Below are 22277 nucleotides of genomic sequence, written 5' to 3' on the forward strand. Positions count from 1 at the left end.
GAAGGGGGCGGGGAGCTCGAGCGCCACGGGACCCCGCCTGGCCGGGCACCGCGCCCAGCAGCTCCGCGGCGACCCTCCACCCCCAGCCCGGGGCTGCAGCGGGACCCCGCCTGGCCGTGCACCGCGCCCAGCAGCTCCGCGGCGACCCCACCCCAGCCCGGGGCTGCAGCGGGACCCCGCCTGGCCGTGCTCCGCGGCGCCCCCCCACCCCCAGCCCGGGGCTGCAGCGGGACCCCGCCTGGCCGTGCACCGCGCCCAGCAGCTCCGCGGCGACCCCCCCCACCCCCACCCCCGGACCGGCCCGAGCTGCAGCGGGACCCGCCTGGCCGTGCTCCGCGGCGCCCCCCCACCCCCAGCCCGGGGCTGCAGCGGGACCCCGCCTGGCCGTACACCGCGCCCAGCAGCTCCGCGGCGCCCCCCACCCCAGCCCGGCCCGGCCCGGAGCTGCAGCGGGACCCCGCCTGTCCGTGCACCGCGCCGGCGCCCTCCCGCCCCCACCCTCCAGCCCACAGCGCCCGGCCGGGTCGGGAGCTCCAACGTGGCTCGCCGTGCGCACGGCTCCGGGCCCCGGCGCGGCGGAACTACAACTCCCGGGTGCCCTCGGGCGCCCGCCCCGCCCCCCGCCCGCGGAGCCCCGCCCAGGTCGCGGGCGCCCGAGTCTCGGGGTGTGCGGGCGCGCGGCAGCAGCGGGAGGGCGGCATGGAGCCCCGCACCGCGGACGGCTGTTTCCTGGGCGACGTGGGTAGGTGCGGGCGCGGGGGGCGCGGGGGCGCCGGGAGCGGGGGGGGGTGGTGGCGGGAGCGGGGGCCGCGCTGCCCCCGGGCGGGCAGGTGCGTCTGAGGACACGCGCGCGGCCGCGGGGACGCGCTGCCCCAGGGCGCGGGCGGGGGCGTCGGGGCGGGCGGAGGTCGGGGACCCGCCGGGTGCCCGCGAGCATCTCGGGCTCCCAGCCCCCGGCCGGCGCGTTGCAGGGCTCGTCGCGGTGGTGGCGCGCCAGGCGCGGGACATCCCAGCCGCAGACGCACCTGCGCACCAAGCACCTTGGGGAGGGCCGGGCAGGTCGCGGCCAGGCTCAGCGCCCAGAGGTGCTCGGTGAGGGAGCCGCAACGTCTTCCAGCGGCCTGCGGGGTCGGGGCGCACCGTCACTAGCATCCTACAGGTACACCCGGCCAGGACCCAAGGCATGCGCTCCGGGAGGAGGGGGTGCCCTTGTGACAGGTCACCCTGTGTGTTTAAGAAAAAAAAAAAAAAAGTCCATCTAGGTTCTTCCCTGCATCTTGCTTCTAATATTCTGGCTACGGAAGAATAAAATAAATTCGAGGGCAAAGGGACATTCTCTGGGGGAAGCAAACATCCCTGCCCATGAACTAATACTACAGACGACACGTGCCCAGAACGCACTTTGAAAACCTGGAAGAAAAAAAAAAAATCTAAAGTACTTTTACACTGGTTAAAAACAGCAGTGCCAATAACGCTGAGGAGTCTTAGGAGTACGTTTGGTCTGAGAGGGATTACTGTCTTAGCAAGGCAGGTATTTGAGTTGATCTTGCAAAACAGCCACCGTCAACAAGATCAAAGGCGTTGAACAAGTGTCTGGTGTTAGCTGGCCTTCCACCCTGGGCACGCACAAGACTTGGACCTCAGCACGATCTGCGTTTGGTTCAGTTAAATAAGTGATGAACAGCTAACCAGGGTGGCCTAGGCACAGTTTCCTTATTTTTGTTCACACACAATGCTTAATAACACAGCATTTACTTCTGAGCGTTTTTGTTTTCGCCTGGTTTAGGGAATCTTGAAGAGAAAAGCACGCTCCATCAATGGATTTACAGCTTCTGAGGCTCGTGGATGTTTTTGACACTCATTCTTTTATTTCCTCTAAAAAAATATGTCCCGATGCTTTTCTTTTCAACACTAATGAATCCGCTGAATGTATTGAACCTGGAAGCCTGCTATCCCAGCAGAAGCAGAGGCCCACTGTAGGAACTGGTAACCCATTTTAACATTCAGATCTGAAAGTCTAGATGCATGGTATATTTCAAAGCATTAGATTTTCCATTTTTTCAATAGAACACCTCACAGAGGTAAAGAGTGTGCTTATTAAGGCCATATTGTAAGGCTCTGCAGACAATTTAGGGCAAGTCACCTCCTTTTTTTTTTTTTTTTTTTTTGGCAAGTCACCTCCTAAGTGAATCCAGAATTCGTAACTCAGCAAATGTAATACAGGTTGTAGCGGACCCAAGGTAAGTGCCCATTTGCACAGTTGAAAACGTGATCCCACATTTAGGATCTGGACCCAAGAGTTGTACCTGAGAGGCTAGCAGAAGACGACAAAGGGTACCTTGAGGACTAGGGTGCTCTAAGCTAGGTGAGCCAGTTTTCTTCAGTCATCCTTGGCCAGGAACTCCAAACACAGCCCACTACTGTCTGGGGTATTCAGAGGGTGAGATGGAAAGAGAAAGGAGAGTGTTTCTGGGACCACCGTAAGAGCCTGGAGCTGCTAGGTTATATGCCAGCACTAGCCGCGAACCCTGGGGCAGCTATGGACAGTCCTTATTGAGTTCATGCAACTAGAAAGAAGCAAGGCTGAGGTTTAAACCCAGGTGGATTTTTTTCTGGGTTGCTTGTTTGACGCTAAAAGGCTCACGCCCTTCCCATAAAATACATTAATCTCTAATCAGTTGGTAAGGTTGAGTGTTTTCTCTGAGCAGTTAAGTCTCAAGAGTGGGCTTAAAATATTCAGTAAACTGTGTTGGAAACATTCGCGTGCTCACCTAGGCTTTGTTGTTCACTTATGAACACAGGAAGAGTAGATTTAGCATAATTCTTAAGGGCCTTAGGATTTTTGAAATGTTCAGTGACCATTGGCTTCAACTTAAAGTCTCCAGCTTAACAGCTCACGAGAGAGCCTGTCTGTCCCCTGAAGCCAGGCTTTGACTTCTCTCTAGCTGTGAAAGTCCTAGATGGCATCTTCTTCCCATAGAAGGCTGTTTCATCCACACTGATAATGTTTGGTGTAGCCACCATTAATTTTCTTAGCTAGATCTTCTGGACCGCCTGCTGCTTCCCCTTGCACCTTTGTTTTGGAGGTGGCTCCTTTCCTTAAACCTCACAATCCAACCTCTGCTGGCTTCCAGTTTTTCTTCTACAGCTTCCTCACCTTTCATGGAATGGAAGAGAGTTAGGGCCTTACCCTAGATCGGGCTTTGGCTTAAGGCAGTGTTGTGGCTGGTTTGATCTTCTCTCCAGACCACCTAAACTTTCTCCATATCAGCAGTAAGGCTGTTTCATCTTATGAATGTGTTCACTGGAGTAGCACTTTTAATTTCCTTCAGGAACTTTCTTTGCATTCACAACTTGGCTGTTTGGTGCAAGAGGCCTAGCTTTCAGCTGGTGTTAGCTTTCCACATGCCTTCCTTTCCGAGCTTAATCATTTCTAGTTTTTTTTTGTTTTTTTTTTTTTAAAGATTTTAGAGTGAATCTATGTGAGTGGAGGAGGCTGCAGAAGGGTAGGTGAGAAGGAGAGAGAATCTCAAGCAGACTTGGTGCTGAGCAGGGAGCCTGCAGTGGGGCTGATCTCACAACTCTGAGGTCGTGACCTTCACTGGTATCAAGAGTCGGATGCTGAACTGACTGAGCCACCCAGGCGCCCCTCATTTCTAGTTTTTTTTTTTTTTTAAATTTTTATTTATTTATGATAGTCACACAGAGAGAGAGAGGCAGAGACACAGGCAGAGGGAGAAGCAGGCTCCATGCACCGGGAGCCTGACATGGGATTCGATCCCGGGTCTCCAGGATCGCACCCTGGGCCAAAGGCAGGCGCCAAACCGCTGCGCCACCCAGGGATCCCTTTTTGGTATTTTTTTATTGGAGTTCGATTTGCCAACATATGGTGTAACACCCAGTGCTCATCCCATCAGGTGCCCCCCCTCAGTGCCCGTCACCCAGTTACCCCGACCCCTCGCCCACCTCCCCTTCCACTGCCCCTTGTTCGTTTCCCAGAGTTTCATTTCTAGCTTTTGATTTGAAGTGAGAGATTGGGGGGGGGGGGGGGGACTCTTCCTTTCGCTTGAACACATAGAGGCCATCATGGGGCTATTAACTGGTCTTAATTTCAATGTTGTGGGCTTAGGGAATGGGGAGGCCCGAAGAGAGGGAGACTGGGTAACAGCGGGTTGGTGAAATTAGAACACACACATTTGCCGATTCAGTTCACCATCTTATGTGGGTGTAGTTTGTGGCACCTGCAGACGGAGACCATCTGAGGTGATTGATCGATCACTGGAACAGATGTAATAGTTGGGAATATTGCAAGAATTACCAAAGCATGACAGACACAAAGTGAAGCAAACACCGTTGGAAAAATTGCAACACAGAATTGCCACAGGCCTTCAACTCGTAAAAAAAAAAAAAAAAAAAAAAAAAAAAAAAAAAAAGGCAAAAAACCCCAAAAAACAAATTATCTGCAAAGTGTAAGACATCGAAGGCTCCCTGGCCTTCCTGAGCTGCCTCTCCCTTTTTGCTGCAAGATTCAGGGCCTCACACCCTGTTTTCCTCTTTGTAGGGTTGCAACCCTTCACACTACTCCATTGGGTTTTCCTTCTTTCGGACCAAATTTACAGTGAAGGCCACTGTTCACTAACCCCCAAGACAGGCATGCCAGGGACAGGTGATTACTACTGGGGAAGCAAGTCCCCTTCCTTTTTTTTTTTTTTTTTTTTTTTTGCAAGTCCCCTTCCCAAGGCAGTATATAGAAAGCCCCACAAGCTCGGCTCTTATATTTTGTGAGAATTGAATCTTCCTGAGTTTCAGCTCTCCTTTTGCCTCTACCCCTCCCTCCCACCCCACATATGATCAGGTCCCTGTTTACTAAGAGCCACCATTTGGCGAGCACTTTGTGCCAGGCCTCACACTAAGTGCTTTTGCTTACTTTAGCTCACTTTACAGTTTATTCAGTGGTGGATTATGAAAATTATCAACAACCCGATTTGTAGGTGAAGAAACACTCGGGGGGGGGGGGGGCAAAGTCCTGCAGAAGCTAATGAGTGGCCAAGTTTCAGATGCAGCAGCAGAGAGCTCTCGGCCCCCATACTTTCCTGCCCCACGGTGGAGGCACTGGGCCAGCTTCGTAGACGGCCATCAGCACGTAAATGAGGAAGTTCTCCCTTGGCGGAGGAGAGCAAGTCACCCCACTTGGGGTCTGTAGGAGTGCTCCGGCAAGATTTGTGGATGGACTGGTGGGTTAGGTGGTTTTCTAGGGGAATGTAATAAGACGTGTAATGTGATAAAAGACAAGTGCTATTATGAAGAGGAATGGGATCTTGCCTTTGAAGTAGGGGGCGTGATAATAAGGGTGGGTCAGTATTAACCCAGCATTGCCATTTAGGACTTTTTTTTTTTAAGCCTAGTGCCTGGAAGATGCCACTGTATCTTAGGTAATGGACACTGAGAAAACATAGCTGTAGTGTGTGCATTCAGGTAGGTCAGTCTCGGGCTAGTTTGTGTGCTTTTGTCTCCATTTGACCCAGACAAGAACCCTCCTCACATAGTAGGGGGCCCAACCGGAAGCTGGGCACCAGGCCCCACGTGACCTTGGGCTCACTACATTCAAGGCTTTGGTGCTCAGCCCCGCCGTTCTTGTAGGCTCCAAGCTCAGGCAGGTGGCTGGAGGGCTAAGCAATTCTGTGATCATGTCTAGGCAGTATCCAGGCGAAGCAGGGAGATGGTCTTCTCCTGGAAGTCCTTGGGACAGAGGGGAGTTTTGAAGCTGTGAAACCACTCACACGCTCGCCTTCCTTTCTTGGGAACTACAGTTGGGTCAGGTGTCCTGACAGGAGTGAGGATTACTGTGATTAACTTAGAGCACTCCTCTGGGCGTGGAACGGATGCTTCTGGGAACCGACCTATGTGGCCATTAGTCTGTTCTCCAGTGTGGCAGGTAGCAGGCAAACAGGTGATGACCACGGTCTGGTGGGAACACACAAGCAGGCGGGTGGGCCATGGGAGCACAGACAAGATGCTGACCCAGATAGGGGCAGAGGTGGGGCAAGTCCTCCTGGAGAGAGCCATCTTTGGATTGCAGTGTGGAAAGATACAACTAGAATTTATGTAGGGTGAGTGAGAAGAGGTAGGAATGGGGTGAGGAGTTTGAGGGGGAGAGGGGGCTTTATTCACAGGGAGAAGTACTGTCTCGGCCAGTGGCTCTCAAAGTGTGGTCCCCAGACCATCAGCATCACATGGGAACCTATTAGGGAATTCACATTCTCAGGACCAAGACCTGTTGACTCTGGATGCTGGGGTAGGGCTCAGCCATCTGTTCTCAGGCCCTCCCCCCGCTGTTGCTGCCCCGGCGTGAGTGCCACTGGTTAAAGGTATGGGGAGGCCAGAGCGCCACTTTTATGTACCTCATTTCTAGAGCTGAAGAGTGATGGGAAGCGGTGAGCTAGTGTGGGAGAGAGAATTTTACTTCCTATTGGGATCAGAGTAGTGCCTTTACTAATCACAAATTTGTTGAATGGGTCCTTTGAGGTTGATTGCAAAAAGTTATAGTCAATTTGAGATGAAGGAAAAGAAAGCCATTTACCAAACTCATGAGAGCTCTAAGTACTAAGAGAAAATCTATAGCTGTAAATGTCCGTATGAAGAAATAGCTCAAATGAACATCTTGCTTCAGATACCGCAAAAAGAAAACTAAAGCCAGAGAAAGCAGAAGGGAAGAAATAATATAGACAGGAAATCCATGAAATAGAGAATAGAAAAACAACATAGGAAAAAAAAAAAAAAAAACAAAACCAAAAGTTGGTTCTTTGGAAAGGTCAACAAAATTGACAAACCTTTAGGCTAAACTAATCAAGGAAGAAGATGCAAATTATGAAAAATCAAGAATGAAAGAGGGTCGTGACTCTGGTCCTTATAGAAAGGAGGACCACAAAGGGACGCTTTGAACAGTGGGGTCTCAGCCTGCCGGGGCTGCGGTGACAAGACGGCGCACACTGGGCAGCCTGTACCACGCACACTAGCTTTCTCACAGCTCTGGAGGCTGGAAAAGTCCAAGATCAGGGGGTCAGCAGGGTTGCTTTCTCCTGAGGCTTCTCCTCCCCTTAGCTTACAGATGGCCACCTTCTCACTGTGACCTCACGTGGGCTTGCCTCTGGTCACACACACTCCAGGTGTGTGTCCTGATCTTTTAAAGATTTTACACACGAGTGGGGTGAGGTGCAGAGGGAGCAGACTCCCCGCTGAGCAGGGAGCCTGACATGGGACTCGATCCCAGGTCCCTGAGATCATGACCTGAGCCCTAAGCAGACGCTTCACCCACTCAGCCACCCAGGGACCCCTGTGTTTTAATCTCTTATAAAGACCCCAGTTAGATGGGATTAGAGCCTACACCAATGGCCTTACCTAAATTACTTATGAAGAGGCACAGTCCCCAAATACAGCCACATTCTGAGGTTCTAGAGTTAGGGCTTCTGTTAGGAGTTTTGGGGGCACAGCTCAGTCCATAATAAGTTTTAGGCCAACGGATTAGATGATGTACATAAAGCGAACAAATTCCTATATACATACAAACCACCAATTGACTCAAAAAATAGGAACTCTGAGTAGACCTATAACAAAGAGATGGAATTAGTAATTAAAGTGTATAGCAGCAAAGGAAGCCCAGACCCAGAGGTCTTCACAGGTGAATTTGAGCCATCATTTAAAGATCAGATATCTGGGCGGCCCAGTGGTTGAGCATCTGCCTTTGGCTCAGGGTGTGATCCCAGAGTCCTGGGATCGAGTTCTGCATCGGGCTCCCCGCAGGGAGCCTGCTGCTCCCTCTGCCCATGTCTCTCCCTTTCTCTCTGTGTCTCTCAGGAATAAATAAAAATAAATAAAATCCTTAAAAAAAAATAAAGATTCCATACCAATTCTTTGTAAACCCTTCCAAAGATTAAAAGAATAATTTCCCAGCTCCTTCTAGGAAGCAGGTAGTATCTTGATGCTAAAACCAGACAAAAACATGAAGCATAAGACAAATAACTTAGGAATATAGACACAAAAGTCCTCAAAACACTAGCAAACTAAACATACCATGACCAAGAGGGTTTATCCTGGAAATGCATGGTTAACACCTGGAAGTCCGTTAATGTAATATATTTCCACAGAATTAAGGAAAGCTGGCGCGATCATTGCAATGGACACAGAAGTGTCTAACAAAAACCCAGCACCACCTTGTGATTTAAAAAAAAAAAAAAAACCTCAGCTAGAAAGGGAGGTGAGCTTCCCCCCCGCCCCCCCGACAAAGGCCACCTGTGGGAGACTCACAGCTGGAAGCATCGCTGAGGTTATGGTAGCCGAAACCGAGAGCCAGACGCCCAGCCAATGGAGCCATCCAGGCTCCCATCACCCTGGGGTTTTGAGGAGTGTCTGGACCAACTCCGTGAGCATATGTGGTGCCCAGGCTTCAGAAAGGGTCCCCGGAAACCTATGACGTTCCCTTGGCCCGGAGGGCAGCGGCGTGGCCCCAGCACTGGGTCTGCCTTCTTTTTCAGGTTTCTGGGTGGAGCGCACCCCGGTGCACGAGGCCGCCCAGCGCGGCGAGGCCCTGCAGCTGCAGCGGCTGATCGAGAGCGGCGCCTGTGTCAACCAGGTCACCGTGGACTCCATCACGCCCCTGCACGCAGCCAGTCTGCAGGGCCAGGCGCAGTGTGTGCAGCTGCTGCTGGCTGCCGGGGCCCAGGTGGGTGCCATCTCGGGGTCCCCTGCACAGCGAGGACCAGCGTGGTTATGGCTCGGCTCCTGAGGGGCACTGGTGGCAGTTCTGGCGAGGGAGGGAAGGAGGGGCTGAGGGGGTGCCGTGCGCATCGGGCAGGCCGTGGGGGGTGCTGCTTGCATCCAGCAGCTAAGTGGGATGCTGGGAAACCAGCGCTCGGCCAGGGAGGGTGGGGGCGGTCACACAGAGCACAAGACTCTGGTGCCTTTTCCTTGGTGTAAGTGTGCCCGCCAGGGTGGACGTGGGGGCCCCAAGCAGTTCTGGCCGTGGGGAGCTGGCCTGACACCCGCAGCCCGAGGGCTCAGCTGGAACCAGTGTCCACCCGGGGCTGCACTGTCCACACTGCACCACCTACCCTCAAAGGCTTGCCCGGGACAGTGGCCCGGAAGAGCTGGAACATGCTTTCCTGCAGTCTGGGTGTATCTGGGGGCCGGGGCAGGTGGCAAGAGTGAAGCCGAGTTGACCCCGTCCCGAGAGAAGAGCTCCGCCCAGCCCCCTCCCGCAGCTTTCGGGCTAGCGGGCACTCCCAGCCCTGGCCCAGCCTGGCACCCCGGCACCTACTCTCAAACTGGTGCTTCTAAGAGCCTTTGCAAAGATGAATGTGGATCGGGGGAGAAAGCGCGTGGCGTGGGCTCCCCCTCCGTCCTGACGCTCGTTCCTTCCTCCCCACCAGGTGGATGCCCGCAACATCGACGGCAGCACACCCCTGTGTGATGCCTGCGCCTCTGGCAGCATCGAGTGTGTGAAGCTGTTGCTCTCCTACGGGGCCAAGGTCAACCCACCCCTGTACACGGCATCCCCGCTGCACGAGGCCTGCATGAGCGGTGAGTCCGTGCAAGCAAGCAGTGTAGACGGGAAGCCATGGGCCGGCTAAGGAGCGCTCCCTGTCTGCTTCTGGCTCTTGCTCACCTGCCGTGTGGTCCTCAGCTTTTCCTTCTGAAGATGCTTTTCACCCAGGAGTAGGGTGCCATGGTTTCTAGGATAGGATCTGTTTCTCAGCTGCGTCCTCCAGAGCCCTCAGATACTAAGTCCCTCTACCCTGCCGCGGTTCCCTCAGCCTTCACGGTCTTGTGCCCTGTGGGCCCCTGTTCTAGTTGGGAGAGGGGACCCAACATGTGCCCGAGGACAGGTGCTCTCGGGAGGAAGCGCTCATCCAGGAGGCTTGGAATAGGTGGGATTTCAACTGCCCCGCAAGAATGGGTAGGTTTCAGATGGTGGGAGGGTAAGAGGAAGGTCCTGCATGCACAGAGAAAGTGACCTGTCCAGGCTCGCTGGACCAGAAGTTCCCAGTGGAGGGGCAGCAGGTAAGGCCAGAAATTTAGGGCAAGACCGGCAGGTGGGAAATCTTTGAATGAGGGACTAAGGAGCTTGGATTCTACTCCTTAGAGCAAAGGTTGCAAGCTTGTGGTCAGTATTTTGATTGGCAGTCACCGTGCTGGTCCTGGTTGTGGGGGTGTGGGTGCATATGCTCTTCCACGGCTCCCCTCAGGGCCTCTGCTCTCTGCTGCCTCCCACCCCACTTCCCAGGGAGGTCATCTTCTGTTACCCGGATCTAGTGCGGAGACCACGCCACCTCCATCCAGGTCAAATGCACATCGTACGATTCCAAGGACGCTTTATGAAATCCAGGACCCTATGTATGATCGTGTGGCTGATCCACACACTCCTCAGAATCCTTGGGTGGGTGATCCCCATGGCCTGAGGGTGGAGGCCACGGTCTTTGGGATGGCACGTAAGGGGCAGTGACCTGGGCCTTGCTCCGGGGAGCTCTCCTCGCCCTCTCCCACCCCTGGCCCCACAGAGACCCGCCTCCAGTCCCACCTGTAGCTGCTCAGTGCTCCTGCCCTTTCTCACCTGCGTCTCTGCATCGGTTCTTCTCTGCCTGAAATCCCACCTGTGCAGATGGAGGACTAGGACCGGAGTGATCTGCTGAGATGTTACACGCTCCACCCTGCTAATATACAGTCCTCTGGTGCTCTCTCTGGGCTGCTAAGTGTCTGGAAGTCTCTGGTCATTAGTTTGTCCTTCCTTGTGGAGGGCGGTAGGGACACCTTTGGAAATGTATGTCCTGCTCTTAGGCCAGTAGCCGCGAGGGTGGAGGGGTGGGGCGAGGGGAGAGCTTTTCTTGTATCTGCTTAATTGCCGTAAGCTCAAAATAACCCTTAAGCTAAAGTAGCCTATTTGGGGGGTGGCGTAGTCTGCTTCTCTTGGATAGAGGGGTGCAAGGGGTGGTATGATGTGGAGAGGGGCTGGGGCCATTGCAGTGATGCTAAGTGGGATGGATTCATTTAGAAAGCTTTGGGCAAAGGATGGGCAGGATTCAGCATGAAGGAGAGGAGAGCACGGGGTCAAAACGGACTCAGGAGTGACACCACCAATGGAGACGGGTTTGCTAGGAACAGGTGTCCCCGGGGAGGGGAAGGAGGACCATGGTCGAGACATTCCCAAGGGCACAGCCTGCGGAGGGCTGTAGGCAGGGGGTGGATTTCAGGGCTAGAGGTGGAAGCTTGGCAGCTTCCAATGACGAAGCACGATTAAGTGAGGAGGGAGGATGCAGCCCGGGACAGAATGAAGCTCCACTCAAACCGCGTTCAAGATGCCGGGGACAAGGGCAGGGGTCTAGGATAAGCTTACGGAAGTTCATCCAGGAGCCTTGGACTCGGGCTGCCAGCAGCCTTACAAGATCCCCTCCAGGCTTGGCGTTCCTGACACAGCTTAGGAGACAACCCCGAGCGGGAGCACCTTCCTTCCTGCCCCAGAGCCGGAGCAGCAGGGAGCAGAGTCCGGCTCTTAGAGGTGGTGTCCCCAAACCTTTATGCTCTCCGCCAAGAGGGGCAGCTGTGCCACTCCCCGCCCCCCACCTCCAGGCAGGCTTGAACCCTGCAGGCTCAGAAGCGACAACCTTCTCTGGCTCCCTAGGGCCACATGGGATCGTCAACCGCCTTTAGTTGGGACGCAGCTCCGGCTCCCCTTTGGGCCTGGGGCTTACCTGTTCAGCTGCCACTCCTCTCAGGTCTTGTTCAGATGCACATGTTCATTCATGGTTCCCATCCTTTTCCGCTTGTTTTAAGGAAGTTCTGAATGTGTGAGGCTTCTGATTGACGTTGGGGCCAACCTGGAAGCACATGACTGCCACTTTGGGACCCCTCTTCATGTCGCCTGCGCCCGGGAGCACCTGGACTGCGTCAAAGTGCTGCTGAACGCAGGTGCGTTGGCATTTGCTGCTGTGCTGCTCAGGGCAGGTGCGTCGTGTTTATACCCATGCTGCCGAGCGCAGGCGTGTTGCCTTTATGCCCGAGCTGTTCAGGGCAGGTGTATTTATACCCGCTCTCCTCAATGCAGGTGTGTCCTGTTTCTACCTGCGCTTCTCAGTGCAGGTATATTGGTGTTCCTACCTGCCTGGCTCAATGCAGGTGTTTTGTTTACCTGCACTGTGTGCTGGCCATGAGCTGGGCGGTGGAATTGGACAGACCAGGTTCGAAGCTGGCTCTCCCACCTGCCAGCTGAGACCTCGGGCCTCCTTTCTATATCTACAAAAGTGGGGAAAATAAATCCTGTTTTGCAGGGTTGTTGGAAGGATTCATGATCACATTTTCGCAGGACCTGATGCTCAGTGAACACTAATCATTATTTTCAGTGGCCACGAGGACCATGCACAGCACCTGCGTAATTTCATTGGCATCCGAATCAGGAAGAGGTGGGGGTCCTTGGGAAAGGAGCCAGCAGCATTTGGAATCCAGGTGCTTGTCAGGTGTTCTGAAAAGGCTCAGGATAGGGAGGGTCCTAAGGCAGAAAACAAAACAAAACATAAAAGCAAAATAAAAAACAACCCAGTCCAGTGCAGGTTGGCTTCAGGACCTGTCTACCACAGAAGTTTTAAAATGGAGCCAAAGTGGGTGTTGGCAAGGAGCTTTCAACCCAATGTAAATATTTTGTTGGAAAATCTTAGCTCAGCCGTTCTGGGTGCAGCTCAGGATAAAAAATAAAACTGGCCGAGAATAGAAGGATGACGAGCTCGCTCCTGACCACGCTCGTTTGAGCGTCAGTTATATGTACTCTTATATTCGGAAGCCTCGTTCGCTTTCATAAGCCACTTTGATGTCTTTTCTGTGAAAGAGATTCCTTTTGTGTCCGGTTAGTCACTGGGGTAGTTTTATTTTGGGCGCAGCGATAAAACGTCTAGATGAGGAGCCATCGAAGGCCTTCCAGCCGGTCAGCGTTCCTGTCAGCCGGGGGTTATCTAGCTGCCCGACTGCTGAGCTTCTGAAATGGCAGTTTTCCAGCCACCAACTGTCCCCACAGTGCTGCTGTCCATGTGCTCCGACACCTCGTGCCCTTTTTTTTTTTTAAGTTCTCTGGTTGAAGCTGTTAGGGGAAAGGACCGAATCAGGGGCTTGCTTGAACCCCAACATCCTTTCTGCTTCGATTAGGATTTGTGGCACCCCACTGCAGGGCCGAGGGGACTTCTTGGTTCGGTGACTGGAAGGATTGGAAGGAGGCAGGTGTCAGGGTCCGTTTGCCCTGAGGGTTCAAGAGCATCGTCAAGCCATCACTGTCCCTGGGGTTTGTAGGTCTGGTGTCCACAGCGCTCGCTTGATCCTATGCCTGGTGCCCCTAACCTGCTTCAAGTGGCTGCATCAGGGTGGGGCTCACATCCAAACTCTTCTTTCCGAGGTTTTGGGTGTCTTCTCCGAAGAGGGGGAAACCACTTGTCCAGCTGTGTCCAGTACACTGAAGGGCCCCAGACTGGGTCCTGGGGTCAAACCTAATCCAGTCCCTTTGTCCAGGCTCGGCCACATCCGATTGGCTAGGTCCAGTTACTTGAACCAATTACTGGGGAGTTGGGGGTGGGCAGGGATTGTCCAACCAGGGCCCCTTCCCGGGGCTGGAGGCCAAGCCACCCCTTCCCCCCAGCCCTTCCCCATTGCCCCATTGCAAGCTCTGGGCTCAGGGGGGCAGGCTGGTCAGAGTGTGGGGGCCTTTCATACACCTGGGGGCTAGGATGAGGGATGACTCAAGTCCCCAGGGGAGGGCCCCTGCCCCTCTCTGCACCCTGCATCAGTGGTGACCCCACCACCAGGCCTCGGACAGCGCCTCCTTCCTAGATGACAGGGACTCTTGTCAAAGGAAACGTCTTGCACATACTGAAGAGTAGAGAGGAGGGCAGTGCCTGGGCTCAACGTGTGATTCTTCAGAGCTGGGGGTGTGCCGCAGACCCTGTGGGAAACCCGGGGAGCCCTGGAAAGCAGCCCCCCCAGCATGGGGCCCAGCTGGTGGCCCCCCTGGGTGGGCTTGGGGTGTCCCAGGCCCCGTGGGGGGCGGGGGAGGGGCTGGAGCAGGAAAGGTGGGGGGCAATCCCCCAAGGTCAGTGACTGTAGCAGTCGGAGGGTGTACAGTGCTGACTCTCAGCCTGGGTTCCCCAGGTGGTGGGGATGGGGTGGGGTGGCTGGGATGGGGTGGGGGGATCGTGCAGTGGGTGGGGAGGGGATGGGGGTAGGGTGGGGTCTGGCAAGGAGGCGGTGGGGGGCAGAGTGTGGGCAGGGGGTCCTGCAGTCGAGCAGGAGGGCAGGAGGGCAGGGTTCGGGCAGTGGGGGGAGGAGTGGGGGGGGGGGTCTTCCCACGGGGTGGCCCTTGTCGGCACATTGCGTCCACTTGGATCCTGTGATGCTTTGAAATCCAACTTTGACCCGTTTTTCTCTGAAGCATGAGGTTGAGAATTTTTAATGCCCAGATGCCTTCCTTCAGTTGTTTTGCTGGCTTCGTCTCTCCCCCTCCCCCGCCCTGCTCTCTTCACTCCCCCTCCCTCCTCTCCCCTCCCTCTCTCCTTCCCCCTCCCTCTCTCATCCCTCTTTCTGCGCCCCTGCCCCAGGTCAAGGCACATTATCATCCTCAGCCCCCACCTTCTCCCCTCTTCCTCTGTCCCCGTCCCCCCCAGCTCCCTGTTTTATTTATTTATTTTTAAAGATTTTATTTATCTATTCATTCATGAGAGACACACAGAGAGAGGCAGAGACCCAGGCAGAGGGAGAAGCAGGCTCCCTGCAGGGAGCCCCAGGTAGGACTTGATCCCAGGACTCCAGGGTCGCGCCCTGAGCTGAAGGCAGACGCTCAACCGCTGAGCCGCCCAGGTGTCCCCCCCCCCCCCCCAGCTCCCTGTTTTAATGTGCATATGTGCCCTTCATCTGTCTGCATTTTCTAAGATTCACCTGCCAGGTCAGGGCCTGTACTTTTAATTGACAGCCACGGTGTCACGTCACAGACTTTGCCCTGGTTGCTGGTTTTCCGCCCTGCCCTGTATTTTCAGGTCCCCCCCATGTACCCCTGTACCCCGTGTACTCAGGTCTGTGGCTCCCCCAGCTGCAGAGCTGCTAGGGCCCCTCCTGGTCTCCGTCTGGGTCACACCCAGTTCAGAGGAGCCAAGAGCATGTTTGGTACCCTGGGATGCCCCCTCCTGGGAAGAGTCACCTGCCTGTGTCTCCAGAAGCCCTAGTGAAGGGGGTGGAAGGGAGGTGTGAGCCTGAGAGCTGTTCCTACCCAGAGGTTTCCCCTTGAGGTGCCCGCTTCTCTCTTGCTAAATAGAGACAGTCCCTTTCCTTCCCACTTGGCAAGATTATTGCCACAATTAATGACCTTCGAGACCGCGACCTGCACCTTAGATTCTGTGCACGTTACGGTTTATTTCTCATCACCAGTGTGCGTCTAGCATTCACCCTCCCCTTCGTTCTATGACTGCGATGATAAGATTCTTGATTCATCGGGGCCGCTATGGGAAGAGCACCCCTGATGTGCTGGGGCCGTTAGATGGGGGAGGTCTTTTCTTTATTGCCTCTTAGTATTATTTTTGCAATGCACATCTGCTAAATTAAATACTTAGGTAATGGAGCCTTCTTCCTGAGGGATTTTTTTCCCCTGACCTGACTTGTGAGTTTTGGCTGCGGGCAGTGGAGAGAACTTTCCTGCGCTTGTGTTACCTTGTTGGGGTGCTCGCTGTGTTCTCAGGATCGGACAGTGACCCCCGTTATGGACACAGTTTTTATGTTATACTAGGGGATTGAAGCTATTTTAGGTCAGGGGCGCCTGGGGAGCTCCATGGGTTAAGCATCTGACTTTGGCTCAGATCATGTCCTGGGCTCAGCAGGGAGCCTGCTTGTCCCTTTCTCCCATCTTGGCTTTTGCTCTCTCTCAAATAAATCTTTAAAAAAAAAAAACAAAAAACAAAACTATTTTGAGTCACCTGGTGGCTTAGTGGTTAAGCATCTGCCTTCAGCTCAGGGCATGATCCTGGAGACCCGGGATCGAGTCCCACGTCGGGCTCCCTACCCGGAGCCTGCTTCTCCCTCTGCCTGTGTCTCTGCTTCTCTCTCTTCTGTGTCTCTCATGAATAAATAAATAAAATCTTAAAAAAATTTTTTTTAAAAAATTAACTATTTTAAGTCAGAAAGCAGAATTTCCAAATATTTTTGAGCACTGGGACAGGAAATCTAATAGCCTTACACCCCTTATTTCTTCTAAACTTATCATTACGTGGAGATATGTTGTAATCTGATTTCTTTTAACCCCACTTTGCTGATATTTTAGAACTGTGATTTGAATCTACTTGGAGGGAAATAACTTCATTAATGCTGGAGTATTTGCTTGGCTTCTTTAAAAACCTTATCCCCTATCCCCTTTCTCTTATAACCTCCTTATCCATTAGGAGCAGACTTCAAAGAAGTTGGTATTTTCTTTAAAAAAAAAAAAATCCTGAGGGTCCAGGAGATCCAATTGCATAGAATTGGTGATGGCCATGAAGGACGTTTTATACAAATCCTATTTTTATCAAAATCTTAATTTTTTCATGCATCTTAAAATACTGTAATTAAATACTACTTCTTTGCCTCTTTCTGTCTGTTGTTATCCTGAAAACAGGTGGATAGCAGAGCTGAATTCACAAGTAAGACACCTCATCTCTTACCTAAACTGTGGATCTCCTACATATATATATGTGTGTGTGTATGTGTATATATATATATATATACACATACACACACACACACACAGGCAACATTCCCCAAATATGTAAAAAAGAAATAAATAAAAGAAATAAATAAAATCATATATATATATGAATTTTTATTTATTTATTCATGAGAGACATAGGCAGAAACAGGCTCCCTGCAGGGAGCCCGATGCAGGACTCGATCCCAGGACCCCAAGATCACAACCTGAGCCGAAGGCAGACGCTCAATAACTGAGGCACTGAGATACCCAAGAATATTTATATTTAAGGACCACCCATTCATACCTGCAGCCCCTGCCCCGTGCCCATCATGAGCACGTGTGCAGGAACAGGCAGGAGAGCTTTAGTAGCTGAGCCTGAGTCCAGAGCCTCAGGACCCATGGGAACACACTGTGTCGGGTCTTGGAACTGCCTCTTAACTCCCAGGGAAGTTTTTGGTTTTATTTTTCTCTTTTTTGGTTTTATTTTTCTCCTTTTTGGTTCTGTTTCCAGTTATATCACTTTCCTATAGCTACTTGTCTTTAGCTCTCTTGCCATAAGAAAAATGAGTGATTACTGCTTTGGGATCTTGAAAAAGATTTTGAAAAGGCTGTAGCAGTAACAGGACCTGCCCTGACTTTCTTTCCTGGTTGGAGGATTGCTCTCGTAAACTGTGCTCAACGGGAACGTACCAGCCGATGCTTCTGGCGGCTGCAGGTCCTCTCCTTGGTGATACTTCTTCCCCATTCTGGACTCGCAGGGGCCAATGTGAACGCGGCGAAGCTTCACGAGACCGCCCTGCACCACGCAGCCAAGGTGAAGAACGTTGACCTCATTGAGATGCTCGTTGAGTTCGGAGGCAACATCTACGCCAGGGACAACCGGGGGAAGAAGCCATCCGACTACACCTGGAGCAGCAGCGCGCCTGCCAAGTGCCTGGAGTTCTACGAAAGTGAGGCCGCACTCTCCTTGTTGCTTGAATGTTGTTGGTGTGTTCAGAATGGCACGAGAGCTTGCAAGAAGCTCCGCTCCGACAGTCTGACCAATGACTCAAGGATCTCGAGTTCCCCTGAGCAACTCTGCCCCTTCAGGAGACAGGGGGCCAATGGTCTAGCTGAGGATGAGACTTCCTTGGGGACAAATTTTTAAATGAGTTTGCAAAGCCTTACAACCACAAGAGGCTTTCAGGTGCCTCTCGGTTGAAGGGAAAAAACCCGATTTATTCAAATTTTTGCCCGCCCTACCCAACCAAAATCCATATGACCTTAGAGGCAGATGCCATCTGTACCTGTCACACGTTTCCCGGCAGATATTTCTTTTCCTGCATCCCAAATAATTTGGGGTATGAAGTACCACGGGAAAATGAGTGTCTCCAGGATTTCTTTGTTTTTTTTTTCCCCTCTCTCAAAGGTTTTTGTATTTCATAAATCTTCATAAGTTGAGAATGCTGGGTTTGGTATATTTTGGTAAATTTATATTTTTATCAGGTAGGTATTTGCATCATACATGGGTTTTTAAAGAATCAAGTCATTGTAAAAGGCAGCCTTTGCTCCTGAGCTCAGCTGCCAGGGGTCCCCAGGGACCTCCCGTCATTGGCTGTGGTTTGCTCGCCCTCCCGAGCCATAGCTGCAGGCTTCATCGTTAGTCCTGAGGTCCTGAGCCTGGGCACTACGAGGTGCACCTGTGAGCTGCATGCTGCTGTTCTGTGGTGTCAGTCCTCCCACCTGGGTCGCCTTGTGCCATGTGGTGTGTGGTGGTGAGAGCAGGGCCTGTGGCCTGGAACCACGGGAGCTGCTGCTGGCACCTGCCCTCCACTAACCCTCGCCCTGTCCCCCATGTGTCTGGAGGTTTGAGAAATGAACGTGCTAGCCATAGATTAATTAGTCCCTTGCTGACAAATCTGTGCACGAAGTTATGATATTATGGAAAAGGAAAAAAAAAAAAAAACCCTTCTCCAAGTCCCACAGAATGAGATCCCAGTGGTCACCACCCAAATTCCATTTCCTGATCTTCCTTCCCCGGGTCCTGGCCATCCTGCCTGGTAGCCTTCCAGAGGGGGCCTGCAGGCCACCTGCCATTTCCAGGGAAAGGGAAACGATTCTAGTTCCACCTGGGTGTTTATTAAGTCGAAGGATGTTATGCTACTTCCTTAAGCTGACCATGTGTGATTCCTGTTCTCTGTTTCCAGAAACACCTCTGAGCCTGTCGCAGCTCTGCAGGGTGAGCTTGAGGAAAGCCACTGGCGTCAGAGGACTGGAGAAAATCAGCAAGTTGAACATCCCTCCCCGGCTCATCGATTACCTTTCCTATAACTGAGCCGCAGGCCCCAGCTGGAGGTGGAGGGGCAGGTGCAGGGGGGACACTGTGCTGCCGGCCTCCCCGTGCCCAGCGGCCAGCCCAGGTTCAGCCGCTGCAGCTGCCCGACGGCTAGAGATAGAACGACGTTCCCTGAGTCCCCGTCGGCTGTCCTGTCTTGTCTTCTCTGCAGACTCCTGGAGAATATTCCTGAGGCTTCAGGGAGGCCCAGCCTCAGCATCTGCGGGGCCGTGGCCCTGTGCTGGCTCTCCTGGAACTTCGCTCCTGTGTCCTCCTGTCACTGACCTGCTTTGCAGGGACTCAGGAAGGACTCCTCTGGGAGCACAGGGGAAGGCCAGGTGGGGCTGGGGGACCAGGACCCTGCTGCCTGGGAGGTCGGGGCTCCTGGCACTGTCGCCGAGTCCATCAGCACTATGGTGGCTCGGGTGTCCGAAGGGACCCCCTGTGCTGCAGAGGTGGGCTCCTGACCATGTGGCCTGGGACAGCTGCTTTGGGAACATCCGACTACTTGGATGCTGCTTTTCTGGAGCTGTGGTTGGCCCATTCCAAGGCCCACCTGTGCCCATCACTCAGGGGGCTTTGCACGGGTCTGAGTTGGGGGAGGCTGAGGCTACTTGTTCCCCACACTAGCACAGTGTTTCTTAGGAGCTTTTCAGGCCTCTGCTCTTAAAAAGTACGTAGGGGACACTCTCTTTTAGAGCAAACATAGGCTGTAGCACGTAGGTTTTGTTAATGAGTCTGTCAAACAGGTAATGTGAAGGTGTATCCTCCTGGATGCTGGGGGTGGTTGTTTCCAACATAAAGGACCGTCAGGATGCTCCATAGGGACGATCGTTCACCTGTTTCTGCAGTTACCAGATTCTCTTCTTACCCTAAATTTTGCTCACTCCTCGAAGCTCTGCAACTGGTAGAAGAGGTTGCCAGTGCCCGGTATTAACCACCACCCGACGCGTGCGTTTTGCGGATACGTACGGAGCATCTGTTACGTTTCAGGAGTTGTCTGAGTGCTCTGAGCCGCGTAGGAACGAGACTCTTTGCCCAAGGCAGGGGAAGAAGCCGTTTAACAGCCCGTTCCTGTAGTAATAGAAACAATTAATCCTCACTCTCAGCCACGGGCATGTGCAGCAGTTCATCCAGGTTGCATTTGTGTTAGCCTCTGTATCCTAACTTAAAAACACAAACAGGAACCAGGCGGTTAAAACTAGAGGACTTTGGCATAGTTGGTTCAGGGCTGTTTGGCTTCCGAGGAAACGGGGAAGGCAGCGCCCGTGCCCGACGCTGGCAAACGTCCCCAGGTGCCCCCAGGGGAGCGTGCGGAGTAGAATGAGCCTGGATTGGGGAAGCCAACGGTGCTGCACATCGGGGGGTGTCGCAGTTACTTGGTGGGGCCCTGGATCCGGGGAGAGTTCCACAGTGGCCGCCGCCACGGGCGTTTTCTGTCTCAGAAATGACATTGATGCCTTTGGCACGGTGGTGTCTGGCTGGGCGCTGGGAATGGGTCACTCCCATCCAGGACCGGCTGAGACCCAAGTTCGGGGTAAATGGGTGTTTTTGCCGTGTGCTGATGGTGATGGCGACAACAAAGTCCCTGGGCTCCGTCCACCCATGTTTTTTTTTTTTTTTTCGTTCATCCAGTTTGTTACAGAAACTGGCCCCGGGCCATGAAGCTGCTGACGCTTCTTCCTCCCATGGAGCACTGAGTGCAGAGTCTCACGCTCACGGCTCGATGAAACTTGTCCGGTAGAGCCCGTCCTCAGGCTCCGCACAAGGCCCTTCTGTTGGGAGCAGAGACACTGATCATTGTGTTGGGGGGGGGGGGGGGTTGGGCTGTCATCTTCAAGGGATGGGGCCCGGCCCATGTCCCAGAGTCCCATCTCCCCACCTCTCTGTCCCCTCCTGATGTCGCTGCTGCCCTCGTGGACAGAGCTACTGCCCGAGGGACCAGATGTCCAAGACTTCGGGGACTCCCGTGGCTTTCCTCCCCACAGCCTTACTGCGATCTACCCTGAGTCCAAGTCGACCAGAGACCAATTTGCTCCTCTGAGCCCAGATCTTCCCAGCCGCCGGGGAGGGACATAAGGTCAGACTTGGATCGTTAAAAGGACATTGATTAAAAATAAATAAAAAAATAAAAATAAAAAATAAAAGGACATTGATGATCAACTCCCGAATCTTACCAATGAGAACAGGAGGCCCCGATAGCCTGTGGTTTGGGGAGGCTGAAGTTGGGTGATTAAAACATGCCTTGAAAAGTATAAAGTGCTCCCCAGACATAAAAGTTACATGGATACGCGTGTGTTGTGGGTTTGTGGATGTCTGCCGACGTTAGAGCTGTGTAAATGACTTCAGACTTTGGGACAGTTCCACTTATCTCAGGAGTCACAGGTGGGACGACCTCTCAGTTGACGTGTTAGAACTCACCCGGTAGGGCCGCCTAGGGGGGCGCAGCGGTTGAGCGTCTCCCTTCCGTTCAGGGTGTGACCCCGGGATCCTGGGATCGAGTCTGCATCGGGCTCCCCAGGGGAGCCCTCTTCTCCCTCTGCCTGTGTCTCTGCTTCTCTGTGCATCATTCATGCATAAATAATATCTTTAAAAAATAAGTAAATAAAGACGAAGAGATCCGTGTAGCTGTTAATAAAGTGGATTCTGTTTAAGAACGCCTTTCAGCCTCCCGTCGGCTCTGAGGTCCTGTTCTGGTTATGAGACCTTGTATTGTGCAAGAGGACCCGATGCTTCCCCGCCCCCCCCATCCTCATTTTTGGGTCAAGGAAAGAGGCCGCAGCTACTTTCTTAGGTAAACTAGATTCTGAGAGTCCTGAGTGTGCTGGGTGGCCTCCGCAACCTGCCTGGCTCTTGTCCGAAGGGCAGCGTTGGGTAAAACCCCCTCCACCCGGTAGCCTTGCCTGTTCTGGGATGGCTCATCCCTAGGTAATTGTGAACCTTCTAGATGCGGCTCTGGGCAGAGCTCCCAGCCTCAAATCCTACCCTTGGGAGAGATGGGAGCCTGAGGAACTGGTTTAAGAAGACCCATTGTTGGGCTCCGGGCTGCTGCCTCCCCCCACAACAGGTCAGATGGGGAGGCACAGGGAAGAAGGGGTCTCCTAGCACCCTCCCTCTGCTGCCCCTCTCTGGGTCCCCCCCCCCCATGCCAGGGAAGGAAGTGGAGTCTCCTCCTTCCCTCCCTCCCTTACTGACGCATGCACGCCCAGAAGTGCCGCCCGTGTGACCCAT

General features: G+C 53.4%; 1 protein-coding gene across 2 annotated transcripts; it reads left to right on the top strand.

The window, feature by feature from the left end:
• The first annotated feature begins 613 nt into the window (after nucleotides 1-613).
• Nucleotides 614-21700, top strand: ASB13 (ankyrin repeat and SOCS box containing 13). 2 transcript variants are annotated; one of them, XM_038530202.1, is made up of 6 exons: nucleotides 614-742; nucleotides 8532-8719; nucleotides 9426-9576; nucleotides 11824-11994; nucleotides 17491-17682; nucleotides 18919-21700. In XM_038530202.1, exons 1-6 carry the CDS (start codon nucleotides 700-702, stop codon nucleotides 19044-19046), a joined length of 873 nt encoding a protein of 290 aa, XP_038386130.1. In that variant the 5' UTR covers nucleotides 614-699; the 3' UTR covers nucleotides 19047-21700. The 2 variants fall into 2 exon arrangements, with proteins under 2 accessions (XP_038386130.1, XP_038386131.1); XM_038530203.1 differs by having other exon boundaries at nucleotides 11824-11958.
• Nucleotides 21701-22277: the final 577 nt, after the last annotated feature.

The sequence above is a fragment of the Canis lupus genome, chromosome 2, assembly GCF_011100685.1.
Source record: "Canis lupus familiaris isolate Mischka breed German Shepherd chromosome 2, alternate assembly UU_Cfam_GSD_1.0, whole genome shotgun sequence".
NCBI lineage: Eukaryota > Metazoa > Chordata > Mammalia > Carnivora > Canidae > Canis > Canis lupus.

What these genes read in the sequence shown, in the direction of transcription:
- ASB13 (XM_038530202.1), top strand. Translation starts at nt 700, where the DNA reads ATGGAGCCCCGCACCGCGGACGGCTGTTTCCTGGGCGACGTGG. An exon ending in TGCTGGCTGCCGGGGCCCAG is followed by an intron (nt 8,720 to 9,425) that starts GTGGGTGCCATC and finishes CCTCCCCACCAG; the next exon opens with GTGGATGCCCGCAACATCGA. An exon ending in GTGCCTGGAGTTCTACGAAA is followed by an intron (nt 17,683 to 18,918) that starts GTGAGGCCGCAC and finishes CTCTGTTTCCAG; the next exon opens with AAACACCTCTGAGCCTGTCG.